Raw genomic sequence first — 15,297 nt, 5'->3', positions numbered from 1 at the left:
AAATTAATTACCTCAGTGACAGTCCGACTTTGGATACAATGATGTAAAACTGGGGAGGATTTACCCTGACTTCAGTGGAGTCACTTTGTGATCTTTGAGTAGCATAAGACCCTCTGATTTCACTCTGAACCCTCTGTAAGACTTATTCCTCTCTATAAATCAGTGACAGAATGAGCCAAGGAACTAATACGTCATTAATAAAGAGAAGGAAAAGATATAAGTAAGAAGTGACTTTCAGCTGGTCACCTGATTGTCATCTCAGAATATGAGAAGTGCACCTCTCTGGGGAGACCACTGTCTGGGAAGCAAAGCTGAAACTGCTGCTCTACAACAAATTCTTTATTTTGATCTTTGGCATATTTCTTAACTTTGTGCTTTGTCAGTCAATTGTGTAAGGTGGGTAATCCCAGAGCAGTGTCACGTTTAGAGTATAGGTTAGACTGAAGGCTTTGGACACTCTGGATCCCTACCAGGATCTAAACCAGAACTGTTTTATTCATCTCCCTTGAGGCACAGTTTTACTTCTGTTCTTCCTGCTTACTGCAAATTAAAAGAGATTTCACTTTGTCCTTAAGACAGAGGGATGGGTACCCCAGGATTATGCCCATGCTTAAGGTTCAGAGTAATGCTTTCATTCTTGTGGCCAAGCTGAGATACAGAAATCTACTTGGAAGTATTTAACAGCTTGCTGGTATTGCTAGTATTTCTGCTGATAGTGGGAGTTCTTGAGTTATAGGCTTTCAGTGGCTTTCCAGCAGCCAAACTGGTGATTTCTGCACAAAGGCACACACTGGAGAAGAACGCCAATAATGAAAGATTTAAACAGTACTACTTGCCCAAAGAGTTAGAATTCATAAAGACATTGCAGATAGACACTTCAGACACTGCATCACTCATTTTGTGGGAGTTTCACAGGTGGAGCCAAGCAAAACCAAGGCCTGTTTGTTATACTCAGGGCTCCCCTGGAGATGTTTCCCTGTCGGTGGATGGTTCTGCTAACTTACAAGCATAATAAACAGGTTTAAAATTTTATGTAAGTAAGAATCTGGTCCATATGTCCTTCATAGCTACACAAGGAGTTTGTTGACTACAGTGAGCTACACAGAACTAGCACATCTTTACAAGTCCTCTTCCTTAACGTGTCTGGGTTTGTACGCTACAGCAGTTGCTCTGTATTTTGCACATATAGGCCTGAAACTCCAATTTTTGATTGTACACTGTTGATTCTAGAATCTAGCCTGGATGAGATGTGATTATGTGTCAGTTAGGCAAATATGATCATCATGGATGCAACTCATTATAATCCTTTCAGAATATCCAGTTTAACAAAATTGTAAGTGATAATAGTAGTGGAAACTCAGAGGAGGATGCCAGCTTGGAAATTGTGTCAGTGAAACATGCATAAAAAAACTGAATTGGAATGAATCATGATTTGCTGCAGACAGACTTTTTAGTGATCTGTTTATTAATAGAAGTCTGAATTCTTGGCACCTGATACCAAAAGACATCAGAACTGGTAGAAGACAGAGGTGTGAGAAGATTGCCTTTTTTTTAAAGCTGTTTAGAGTTGTATTGGGAAAAGACTTAAAATTAATATAGTAATAGTATTCCTAGAGCCTTTTAGATTACCGAGAAAATGATACTTCCAATGCAGGTAATGAGTTTTTGGGTTTTTTTTCTTTTCTTTTCAAAAAAAACCCCATATTTTTAAAAAAAATTATGAAAATTAGCAGTAACACAACACCAATACTTTACAGAATCTGAATCTGCTACAACAGACAAAATACTAACTTCTTGCAAATAGTACCTTGCTTAGAAGTGAAGTTACAAACACCTTGCACAATAATGAGTCCTAATACAAGAATTACCTCTAAGCATTTTTATAGCATTACTAAATTCAATTTCATTCATGCATAAGTAGAGTAACAGTTGGTTATGCACATAGTGCAGTAACGGCAGAACACGGAATTTCAAAACCGGTATTAGGAATGGTAGGACACACTTGGTTTGTAATTGCCATTTCCAAAATGGAAATGATGCTTGTAACATAGGGCTCTAAGAGATCCCCTTCAATGCAGTAACATCTGTCAGATCCAGCATTAGAAGAGTGCCCAAGAGTGCAGAATGTAGAATGGAAAACTCTGATTACTGAAAAGTCTGGATTGTTAGCTCAGTTCGTACAGGACTTGACCAGGAGATCACGGTTTTCCTTTGCTGCAACATCTGAGGTACAGGAATTTATTTCTGAGCTGCTGACAATTGAAAAGAAATAATTTCAGGTGTTGTGGAAATGAAACGGGATTGTGTCAATTTTTTGGGTTTTGAGACCAAGACCTGTGGGTATTTCCTTCTCTCTGTAGCTGATGTTTTAGGCATTGGGTTATGAGAAGCTCAGAATCTAATCACCAGTGTTGCCTAATTCAAAGTCATCACTCAAAGTGATCTGGAAAACCAGATCTGTGAGAAGCAGACAGTAGGTTTTCTATATCTTAGGCTACAGCATATAGGAGTTCCTTTAAACTCTGTCAAAACAGATGTATGACTCACATGCAGTTCTTTTGTGAATGTTTCCCTTTTGGAAAAATGTTTCAGCGCATTCTAATTTCAGGTTCTAGCGTAAATCATCAAGGCAGTCAAATCACAAATTGCTGGTCGCATGCTCAGGGATACAAATGTACTCTAAATGAGCGTCTGACATAGCATAATTTATCATCCAGATTTCACTAATATAGTCACTTTTCCAACAATGACACATTTACTAATGTTCTTCTGTCTGACTACGAGTCCTGGATCCTCTTAGAAAAAGATGATACATTTCACAAAATGAAACTGTATGTTAACAAGGCACATATCATAGATTGGAGACTAGGGATATGCTCCTGATTATTACTACTTTGTTTATTTTTTGGCAAAGTAATTTAGTCACTAAAACTTGGTCTTTGTGTTCTGTTTTCCTTTTGTTGCCAGTTCGTTGTTCCATACTTTCCATGGAAAATACTCACAGTAAGTCCAACATAATGAACACCTTGCTGCCCTGCAGGACTCTTAAGATGAAAGGTGAGTTGTTATTTCCCTCTACTACCGAGATCAATTGCTTTATCGACACCATGCAGCCAAATCCGGGAACAAACCAGGGGGAAAATGCAGTGAAGCTAGGATCAAGTGAACTTAAGTTTTCTTGCATTTCAGAGACTCACTCCATTGTTAAAACAGAATATTTCAAGGAGAGAAACAGATCTTAACAGCTAATGTGGAGGGCTACAGGAAAGTGCTCTCCTCTGTCTTCTAAGAGGTCAGGTTAATTTCCCAGATTAAAATTAGAGTTTGATGTACTTTTGCTTGGCTGAGGTTTTTTAGTTGGAAAATCAGGTTTGGATTGATTAAAAATTACACAGATTTGTAATATTTGGCTAGGATGAATCTATTAAATAATTCTGGCCTCTCTCCCAAATAATTGTGGAAAATCAAAACCATCCTAATTGAGCAACTCAAAAATATGGTTTCATTCAGAATTTTCTTCAGTATCTATTTTTCTACTTGCCAATGAAACAATCAGAAAAGAAGTCATGAACCACAGAATTTCTTTATTTTGTTGTTGGGTTTTTTTTCCTTGGACTTTTCAATCAGGCATACATATTTTATCTGTCTTGTACCACTGAAGCAATGTTTTTTCTTAAAACTGTATTCAAATTACAAGATAAATTACTTGTCCAGATGACTTAATATATGTTGCTCTCACAGTGGCTCTTTACCTTGGATGTATTCACTGTGATGTAGTTTTGCCTCACTGCCATAGTCTGGACTTTTAAAGCCTAGCATGTGAAAGGCAGAAAGTGTGAAGGAGAAATTCTGAGGTGCCCAGTTTTACCTCACATACTGCCCTTTTCTACTTAAGGACCAGAAGATTTGACTTCAAAGATGTGTTGTACTGTATGCAGTCCATTACTTCTGTAGACATGTGTGCTAAGGAAGAGTCTTTCCTGAGTTCTTCTAGCCAACTCTCAGAACTAAGAATGCAGACTGATACCTGAAATGTAAGAGGACAAGAAACTTTCATCAGAAACACCAAACTAGCTATCCTTGATGAGGTCCACCTGCCCAGAGGGCCCATCAGGGGGATGCAGTGGGTTAATATCCAAGTTTAGTAAATGTATTCAAGGCATAAAGACAAACTGCCAACAGACTGAAGAGGTATTTAATTTGGGACAGCTGAGAATAGCTGGATGGAGACTGTGGAGCAGACATATGCAAATATCCCTTGTCTCAGTTCATCAGTATCTAGCTGTGTTTCTTTTGAGAAAAGCACCACAAGGCGCTCACTTAGGATAGATCTAAATCTGTTTGCTCTAGAACTTTTATGGATTGCATCTAATTAATCCAGCCACTTACTCGAGTGAAAGGATCCTTTTATAAGCTCTTTAAGAGGGTTCTTGGCAAAACAAATAGCACCTCTTAAATATGTTCTTCCATCCATTAACTCTAATTGGTCGATTAAAGTAAAATTAATTGTTGTATGCCACTGAACACCAAATTTGTAGAGGGAGTTTTTACATTAACCCCTCTTTGGGTCCAATAAAAGAAAAATTCTTGTAAGATAATTAAAAATATATTGTACACTATAAATAACTTTGCTGGGTGGCACAACAAACCACAAACTACTAGACTGGATTTGCATTTAAAATGCAATAGCATTCTGTTGCTTTTGTTACAAATCTAATCTATAAATATACCCCATGTCATGGAGCAGTGGATTCTGGAAAGGCTACAGCATTCTAATGTGCAATCTCTCCTTCAATAAATCTTCTCAGACTCCTGGTGGGGGTGGGAGAGGAGAAAGGCATATGTAGAACAAGGCATGCAATAACATGTCAAGTTTTTGACAGTAAAAGGCCTGACCAATACAAACATGTCATCACCCTGTCTGCAGCACATGCTTTCTTTCTGCATGGTTCTTGGAATGCTTAAATCACACCAATATCACTTCTGTGCTCCATAATCATCATCCACAACAATTCTGTAACATGCATCAGACTCTCTCCTCTTGTGTAACCCCACTAAAATGTGTTTCTGGTTCATTTAATGAAAACAGTGAAGACAGAGAAGTTGGCCCAGGCATAAAAACCTTCAGGATATGAAGAGTATGTTGTGTACACATTCCTTCTTTTCTGCACTGTAATTTTATCATTAAAATAGCCATCACAATGAAGTCCACCTACTAATAAAGCCAACATCTGGTGAGGGCTTTGGACCATTTCCTGGGAGGTATATGAGACTGTGATTTCCCATAAAGAAATCCAGCACGTTGTGTCTGAGCAGCGGCAGCCCTCTGAGGCTGTGCTATGTATGCAGAATGGTGATGTGCAATGCAAAGCTGTGCTGGGGGAGCACACTGTCTTCCTCACAACATATACTGTCCCTACACATCTGCATCCCCAGCATGAACCAAGACAAACAGCTCCACGGATATGAGGAAATGGGAGAGCAGTCATGGAACTGCTGAAAAATTGATACCCGCATGTGGCAATGTATCTTTCATTCTTTGGTATTATATATGACATTACTGATGCTGTCTAGAGACACTTCTCAGAGGTGCTTCTTAGAAAAACTCTCCCATCCGAGAGCACTTAATATCTTGTTTTTCTGTCTCTAATGCCTGACAATGGAAGGTGAAGCATGCCTAGTGTCCAGCTCTCAGGAGCAATGGGTTGTCTCCCGCAGACTGCTCTCTGTCTATGAGCAGCTTGAAGTCCTGCATTAACTGCTATCGCCTTCTAATTCTTTGCTGCAATTCAGACAATATTTAAGTAAACAGAAATAAAAACATTACTCATGTCAGAGCTGGCTGTCGATGTCAAGATTTTCAATAGGTTGTGCAGGGCCTGAAGTCAAGTATAGTGCTGGGATCCCTGCAACGAACTTACAAATCTTTCTTTCAGGTCTATGCTGCAAAATTCAAGAACTGGTGAAAGCTCATGAGATTTTATTTTCCATCATGCTCACCAGATCACAAGTGACAACGTCTTTCTCTTGTCTCCAGGCTCAGGCCCTGATCCTCCTTCCCTCTGTGACAGCATTTTTATGGGACCTTCTCCCATCTACAAGATCTAGAGCACAACACGTTTCACAATGACATAAAGAAAAACTATGTAGAGATTGTTACAAGTGATTTTAAAAAATTATATTTCTTTAAAAATCCTCTCACAATGCTCATGATCACTTTGGTTCTCTTCAGCTTAATGACTGTCAGCAAATTTCCTTACAACTGATCCATACGGGTCTTTAAAGGAGCTAAGCCCCAGTAGTAGACTACTGTGCTACCTCCATGACAGACATTAACACAACTCCAGCACTGGAAAATGCTAGATCTAACAAAGCCAAAGTTCTGTCTCTTGTCTCATCAATGCTATGGGTTGCATGCTAGCTTAGTGTAGCCACAGAGCAGGGATTTTAGAACCAGAGAACTAGGAACTGAGCAGAATCAGCAGCTAGGATCTGTTTTCCTGTGCAAGCAAAAAAAGGAAAGGATGGGAAAATCTTTCCCAAAACAACTATCTAAAATCTATGGTGAATCTAGCTCAAAGCCTGCTTTGTGTATATTTGTCTCCAGTATAGATACACCTTGCTTCTATTACAAATGCAGGGTAATGTCAGCAACATTGCTATTATCATACATAGTAGTGAGCCAAAAGACAGCTTGAACTGTGTTGAACATGTGTGTCTTTTTTAGATGTCCTCTGATAGCCATGCCTGTACTGAACAGCTCTAGCTAGGACAAGCAGAAAAACAAAGCATGAGTTGATTTTATCTTCTTGACAAAATTCTCCTTGAGTTTTACCATAAACAGGAAAGTATGGCAACTGGACTGATCATTGGGATGAGAAGTCTTGATATGCTCAGCAAATGGGCAAGTCATCAAGAACAAAACCAGCTAACAAACGATGTGTCTTTTTTCTGCCCCTGTCTCCTAGAAAATGTCAGAAAAATCCAGAAATTTGGTGTTGCTTTTCCTTTCACAACTACTCCTTGTATGTGAGATTATTTTTGATTATCTCTAGAATGTTCCCCCTCCTTTGCTCTTTGTTGGGACAGAATCAACTATAGCCTTCTGGTTTTCTTTGGGCCACAGTTCATCTGATTGAATTGTCATAGAAAGGGGGAGGTTCCACCTGTATAAAAAACAATCAGGTGCTTTAGCTGTACCTATTGCTTCAGCTGCATTTTTCATCCAAGGAGTGAAAGGCTTCAGGAGTTTCTAGTGGCCATTCTCTGCGCCCATCTGATGCAATACCACAGCTGTATTTCTCAGAGCTGATTAAAATCTTGGTATTGCTGTTAGGATTCTCCTGCTAGCTGCATAGCAGCACACTTCAAATATCTGTCCTTTTAAGCAAGAAAATTAAACAGTGAATCTTCTCATCAGAGAGTTTCTGTGAAGTCCCCTCCCGCCCCACTGTTCCCCAGTCATACACACTAGGGAAAGTTCCTGGTTTGTAATAATCTTTTATAACACTCACATTCTGTTCTCTGACATTTAATAGAAAAATTGTATTTGGCTATTCGTCAACATTGTAGCAATTCCATAAGGTATCACCAGATGCTAAGTACAGGTGCTCTACGGATGAATTCACAAAAAAGAAGTTCATGGGCCCAAATACCAGGTATTGCAAGGGTTTAATCCAACACACTTGTACTCCCAAACAGCTGAAAAAAGCCTCTGAGCAAGCTGCAGATCAAAGAAATTCTTATCCCTGTGGAGTTGTGGTAGAGGTGTGTTTGATAGGTATTATTACTAGAAATCTTAAATCCATGGCAATGCATTTTTAGGCCAAACTACTTTAGCAGCAAATAAAACATCTATGTCCATACATCATGTATGCATGAGTAAATAGGTGCACCTACTTGTAAAATTTGCTTTGCTTTCCAATTAAACATACACTGTTTCTTCAAGTCTCTTATGCCACTGGATGTGTATGTACATGGGATGTGTATTTACATTTCATCAAAGCTTTTCAGGCATGTCTTTGTCCAAAACATGCTGACAAATACAGTAAATTATAGCCATCTCAGTGGTAATTATGTCTGCCTGGTGCTCTTCCCCTCCACCCTGATTATCTTGATAAAGGGGCTGTACAGGAGCCTAGCCTTAATTTCACCCCGAATGGTAAAAACTGCATGCACAACAAGCAGCAGGCTGAAGAATTATGTTCATGCCTTGACCTCAAGACTTCCTGAACCAGTTTGGATTGGCTCTCCTTTTGAAACTACAGGCTTCCACAGGAAGTTCATAAATGGGCCCAAGTCACAGCAATTGACGTAGTCCTAATATTTTAACTTGGTTCTTCTTGGGTGGTGTTTCATGGACACAAAAAAACTGGCCAGCTTTTTCAAAAGCAAATGACAGTCTGCTGGGTAAAATGCAAACCATTGAAAGCAAGTGAGTAATGTACCTTTTGCTGCTCTGGGGAAAGGTGCTGGTGTGTTTTGTGAAGCTCCACCACGCTCTACCATGTCACTGTGTCAGCATCACTGGAGCTCCCAATACTGCAAGTAGCCATCATCTCCAAAGAGCTAAACCACAGGCCTGTGTTCTACATCCCTCAGCTTCAGGTGCATTTGGATCCACTGCTTAAGCCTTCATCCATTCTCTTTTCCCATGTCCTACTCACTACCCCACATCATTTGTGTCTCAGAAATGGTTTGCAAGACTCATTCAGAGGGTTAAATACAATGTCTTTTACTCCCTAAGTCTAAAATACCCTAAGAGGGGTTTGTGAAATGCCCATGGTTTGTTCCATCCACAATGATAAAAGAGATGACCAGAAAAAATAAATGTTGCAAAGAAATACAAGTATTAAATCTTTTAGAGAATGGTGGATGCAAATGGGCATGAAAACCTTGCTTCTTTTATCTTTTTCACACAGCTCTAACAAAAGGGAACTGCATTAAAGATATTCTTTTTCATTCTTTTTCTTTGCACCTTGTTTTCTCATTATCCGTTAAACATGAACTTAATGGAAAACACTCTTGTTTACACCTCTGCACTTCCACTGATTGTACGCTATAATTGACAAGAGGGGCAAATTCAAAGGTACTGAGTGCATTGCTCCTATGTTCCAATGAAAAAGACATTTTCTTGTTTGTAAATAACCTAATGGAATGGGATGAAATATTGTTATTAATGTCAGCAGTGCATATGATTTCAGAATTATTTATTTATAAGTTAGCAGCTCTGTCCAAGGGCCATGACAACCCTTAAAGCAACTTCTAAAATTCACTGTCTAGTGTGATAGTTCAAGATTTGGGATTTGGGATTTTTTTTTTGGGATATTAACTGATGTACTTTGAAACACAAACGATGTATGTATTATTGTTTTGAGAAATTGACAGGAATTTTAAAAACAAGCAGGACCCCTTCCAGCAAATAGACTCTCTTTTCATTTATTCAAGAAGTCAGAAACCTTTCTTACTGAAGAACAAAGCAAGCTGTCTCCATTTCCCTGCCATCCACAAAAATTAGATCCACTGGATAAACCAAATATTTTTGTATATTCTTTGGTTTCTGCCTACAAATCATAGGACCCAGAATTCATTTACAAATTAAGGAGTAAATTTGATGGGGGTTTTGGGTTTTTTTGTTTGGTTGGTTTTTTTTTTTTTTTTTTTTTTTTTTTTTTTTTTTTTTTTTGGTTTGGTTTGTTTTTTTCACTGATAAAGTCTTATCTTGTGTTCTTCCAATCTTTCTTGTAAGCATTTCCTGAGGGGGTATAAGTCAGCCAACATGGAGACTCTGCCTATAAACCTAGCAGGGAAGGGCTTGCTTCTTTGGCCAAGGCTAGCAGGTCTTACATAATAATTTCTTACAGTACCTTTCTGTCTCCTGGTCTGTAGTTTGCTCCTTATTCTCAAATCCAGTGAAGCTGCTCATATCCACGTAGCCATCGTTCTCATTAGCAGCAGACAATGCCCTGCTCGGATCTTCAAAAAACTCAGTAAAAGTTCCTGCTCTGGTGGATCTCCGAGGAGGAATTTGTATGTTTTCATAGTCAGAGTTCATAGCAGGAATGTTCTCGTAGTCAGATGTGTCAGCATTGGGAAAAGAAATAGACCTTGGTTTTGTCAATGGGAGTGGCATGAAAGGAGGTCTGGACCGATCCTCAAAGGACTCCACCCTTGACACACTCCTGCTGAAGGACTTGGGCGTTCCTTTTCTTTTACCATCCTTATAGAAAAGAATAGCCGAGGGAGACTCAGATGCACGGAGCTTCCCCACATGTGATTTTAGTTGAGGTGAGTTACTTAGGCTCCTCCCTTCCAGCTCCATCAGCCTGGGAGGCCCATGATAGCTGGACTCTGATGAGGACCTTGAAGAAGAAACATTAACATCTACATGGACTTTATTTTCACTTTTCTTCTTGAACTTCAGAGTAAGAAACCTCTTAAAAGAAGATTTCTTTTTCTTGGAATACTTAGCAGGTGAGTCATTCCCTATCAAAAGTGAAGGTGAACTTTTAGTGATTGGCTTTTTGGTGATGTAGGCAAGTTCAAATGGAGGTGGTATATCAACAACTGAGGATGGAGTAGATATGCCACATGATGAGAGATGATTTTGCTGGGAAAAACTACCTGAAGAACCATTGACACAAGGCAAAGACAAATTGTCTTCTGTCCTTTTTATTCTAACACCATCCAGTACACAGACATCACTTTCTCTGTAAACAGAGATAGGTATCTCTCTCCCTTCAACAGAATAAGATCGAGGATATAAAACAAAGTGTCTTGACTTGGTTGGTAAAGCCCTGTTAGCTTCCACGGGTTTTCCTTCCAATGAAAAGGAATTATTGCTTAAGTCTTCTGTCCCAGAGCCATTTTGGGAAGAGCGTAGATCAGTTTCAGGTCCAATTTCTTCTGGAACAGTTTCTGGGACATAGCCTGGCATTCTTCCAGAGAGAGATCGTGTTCTAGTGACAATACTTTTACGATCAATGGGCAGCAAGTTGTTTTCACCATCCATGCCTAATTCACCCCTTTTACTATGATCAGGTCCTAAATCAATCTGCACATCCTGGACAATTTCATTTTCTTCAGGAAGCACATAAGGATTATCTAGGGAATCACTGCTAGTTTCTCTTTCCTCTGATTCATCACTTACAATGACCACTTCAGGGACTGCTAGATTTTCATGCAAAACATGTTTGGTCCCACATTCTACATTTATTTTGCCATGCTTACAGATTTCTAAGTCTTCCTCAAGTGGGACTCCTTGAGGTGAACTTGAGGCACTTTTGCCGAGGCTCTTTGTTTCCACCTCATTGTCTTTGAGTTGCAATTCATCCCACTTAGGGGCTTCCACAGTGTTTTCACTATGCTCTTCAACAGTCACATCTTCCACCTCTGGCTTCATCGCTAGACTACAAGGTAGACTATCAGAAATCATACTATCTTCATGCAGAGAGGCCCCTTCTGTTTGAAGATTCTCATCTGAATCTTCCATGGGTATTTCCTCACCACATTCATTCTCACAAGGTGCAATGTGACAGCCATCATCCATATTCTCTGCATTCACAGGTTCTTCTTCCCCTTTCCCAGAGTCTTTGCTTGCCTCACAGGCTAGCTCTGATGTCTTCTCACTTCTCCCCTCAGTGATCTGGCAGCCATCACTGGCATTTCCTGTGTTCGTATTATTGTGCTCATTTGGGTCTACTTCCTCCTCTTCAGCTGCTGTTTGATGGATGAACTCTGCTAAACCATTTTTGGCACTGAGTTCATCTCCACACAGCTCTAACCCAGGACCTGTTTCTTCACTGGTCTCTTCAGGCAGCATGTCAGGGCTTGCACAGTCATCATTTTCTAAGTCCTCTTCCATGTTCAAATCAAGCTGTGCATGCACACTGTGGTCATCATTATGTGCTAGACACCCATCTGATATTTCTAAAATCTTAGGCAGATCCTCTTCCTCTTGTCCTGACTTCTCACAAGCTGGGATTAATTCATCTGCAGGCAGCAGCATTGCAACAGTATCTCTACAGGTATCATCCATTAGTTTTTCATCTCTATTCAAAATGTTCATGCTATCAGTCTCACAATCACTACTGTTCTTGACCAGTTGCAGGTTGTAAGAAGTTTCTTGCCTATTTTTGGTTTCAGTACAATCACTTACAACATCCTCATTTTCATCTACATTCTTGGTAGCATCGTTATCCCCATCTGGGACATCTAAGGACTGCTCACAAAGTGCTTTGGACTGGCCACAGTCTCTGGATGACTCCTCAGAGTCTGGTTCCCTTGGTTCAGCAGTATCTGAAGAGTTATGGTTCTCATCTCCAACGACTTCTTGATTACTGGTATTCTCATCACTAGTAATGTTATCCTCTTCCTTCTCTACCTTTTCTGGAGTTTCTGAGACTTCATTTTCCACAGAGGAATCTAGGTTTTGATCATGCTCATGTTCCAAATCATTACAGTCTTTGCTGGGCAGCTGAGCTTCAGGGACTACAATGTATTCATTATCCGCCTCAGATTCTAGGCAATCAGCATTGCATCGGTTTACTTCACACAGTTCTCCATCAAGACACACCAGATTCCCATTAGCACATTTATTTAAACTATTGTTGGTAGAAACACAGGATTTGCTCTCAGTGTCAGCTAACAGTTTCGGCTTGGGAGCAATAGGTGGTTTGGGACCCCTAGACACAGAGTTCTGGCTATGAAAAATATCAGCTCTTGGCAGTGAAGGAGAAAATTTGGAGACAGGTGCTGGAGAAAGATGACCAATAATCTTTGGTTTTGGTGCTAATGGTGGTTTGGAGATTTCTGGAGAGAAAGAGACAAAAGGCATGTTAGTAATCTTGGTTTCTTATTAAAGCCAGCAGAATATATCCTGTAATACACTTTATCAGTGATTTGTAATGCAGAAGTAGCCAGTCAATGAAAGGCTGAACTCTGAAGGGAGAACTGAAGGAGAAAAGCATATGGACTGTCTTTCCATGTGGCACTGTAGCTATTCCAGTGAGCATAGTTTAAGGTCAAAACTGAACTGAACTAGATGCAGCCCTAACATACTTGGGGAAAAGATGTACAGCTGCAGAGCCAAGGGTGTATCATACTTCAACCAAAATATGAAGAGAGTTGCTGGTTTAAGCTCAAATTCTGTTTTCAGTGTACAGCTTCTTCAGCCCTTTAGTCAAAAGATCGTCCATTCCTCCTGTAAATGCCAGGATCCCTTGCAGGTACAAACTTCTCTAAACAACAAAATGTATTTTAAAAAGTTAATTATCTTGCAGCAAAAGGCCAGCCTTGTATGTATAGTGGTAGTGCTGACACACATTTGTAGGGGAAATCAAACACACTGGCAATAAAGTAGATCGAAGCTACGCGAATTAAATCATATCTATATCACCATTTTATTCATAGTAGTTTGCCTGCCACAGCCATTTCCAGCTGTCTTGGTCTGAAATTAATATCCTTCAAATACTAAATGAAATGCTGAAAGACTGCATAAATAGGCAGCAATAGGGATCCTCTCTTGTGAGATTTTTTTATGAGATAAAATATGTAGTGTGAAGAAGCCAGCATAACAAATTGCTATAGATGGTAAGAAGTAGGGAGAAGTGGTTTCCTCCTATTGCTGTTTCCTAGGCATTTAGAGATAATTACACTGTTAAGCAATCAGAAATCTCTAACTATTTTTATAATTTTAATTCACACATTGTGGTGGAAAAAGGAGGGCTCTCCATTGTAATGAAAAGCATGGGACAAAACTATTTCATCATGACAGAAACAGAAACAATGCTTTGTGCATAATCTTCCTGCCCTACTCACAAGAAATAACAGAATAGCATCTCAAAGTTGGGACAATTTTCCTTTGTGAAATCTATCCAAAATGTTGGTATAAGTTTCAGAAAGTGTAGCTACTCTGCTGTTGTATTTAGAGTATGTTGAAATGCAGACTTTAGATATGTAGAAGTGCAGGCAGTTAGAACTGAGTTGTGCACTGTACTGGGAATAAATGAATACTGAATGCAAACTGCTTGAAAAGGATTCTCTGATTGTCCTAATATTTCATGGCAGGACACTTTTCTTATCGTTATCTTAGTACAATTGGAGTTATTTATACTAATACTGGCTCGTTTGGTTGGTTAGACTCTGGGAGATATAAAAGGCTTTTTCTTCTGATCTTCTTAGCCTTCCTGAAATTTCTTCTGATACTCAGAAAGAAGTTGACGATTTGGCATTCTGATGTAACCAAAAACTGTCAATCTAGAGTTAAAAGCCACCAGAGAGATTTCATCGAAGTTAAAAACTGAATCCGTGACCTCAAGCCCAGAAGGAACAAAAAGTCTGTTCTAAGCAGGCACCTTATCGCATATACCGCTGCAGAATTATTCTGTATCTGGAGTTTTATCCAACCCAGCCGCAAGTGGGAGATTTAACTGATGAAAAAAGAGGGAGAGAGAACTGTGTATTCACCAGTCTGCAGTTAATGTGGTGTTTCACAGTATCCACTGATGCTTTAGGCTACTAGGTGTCTGTCTAATCGCAGAATGGATAACTCGTCTTTCCCTCCCCATTAAGTCCAAAACTTTATGTGTCAAACATTCCACCCCTTTGCTGAAGTAACATTGCTTGATTTGGCAGGCAGCAGCTGAAGGCTGCAGAGTACTAAAGACTCTTGCCAGTTAAAACAGGGAGGCAATAGAAGTAGGTTTAGTATCTTGTAAGCCTGGCACCCCAGTGAGATCTAGCCTTCGCATTTTTAAATCAATTATTGAAATCACTGAACATCCTAAACTAACTTTCTGGTTTGTAAATTAATTAATTTTTTTATTAGCTAAAACTTAGTCTTCACACCTTTACCAGCATAATGGACACTTAAAACCACTTTCTGCAGCTCCTGGCCTTTCCTAGAAATATGTATCCAAGAGTAGGATACAAATACTAATCCGCTCCTAGAATGTGACAAAACTTGAAGTTTCTACATTCTCATCCTTGCTCTTGTCAGAGAGTGTACTGAAGAAGTAAATAATGAGGAAAAGACTGGACTTTAGAGAATGCCAGGACTTTCCAAGCTTTGTTTTATAAACAAATTTGAAATAAAATAATGACATTAATTAATTTCCTCTAAGTAAAATAACCATGGAGACATCCAGCTTAAACAATTACCCGCTTTCTCTCCAGTGACAATTTTCTACGACAAAAAGATCAAATAATCTTGGGTTTTTCCTTCTGCTACCTTCAGTAACACTGCTGTTGGAAGAAATGGTAATGGACCTTGTTCACAGTCTGGTTATAGGCATTGTC

At 39.4% G+C, this 15,297-nt stretch overlaps 1 protein-coding gene across 2 annotated transcripts in view; it reads right to left on the bottom strand.

The window, feature by feature from the left end:
- Nucleotides 1-13,603, bottom strand: part of FGD5 (FYVE, RhoGEF and PH domain containing 5) — a 66,872-nt gene extending 53,269 nt beyond the window's left edge. Inside the window, exon 1 of one of the 2 annotated variants that reach the window (XM_033071558.1) lies at nucleotides 9,867-13,603. In XM_033071558.1, the coding sequence (XP_032927449.1) occupies nucleotides 9,867-12,835 (2,969 nt within the window). In that variant the 5' untranslated portion in view covers nucleotides 12,836-13,603. The remainder of the gene's footprint in view (nucleotides 1-9,866) is intronic. The other variant, XM_033071557.2, reaches the window with a different exon arrangement.
- Between the last annotated feature and the right edge of the window lie 1,694 nt (nucleotides 13,604-15,297).

This window comes from Catharus ustulatus, chromosome 13, assembly GCF_009819885.2.
Source record: "Catharus ustulatus isolate bCatUst1 chromosome 13, bCatUst1.pri.v2, whole genome shotgun sequence".
NCBI classification, from domain to species: Eukaryota; Metazoa; Chordata; class Aves; order Passeriformes; family Turdidae; genus Catharus; species Catharus ustulatus.
The sequence above is the reverse complement of the archived record's forward strand: the minus strand, read 5'-3'. Positions and strand labels throughout refer to the sequence as shown.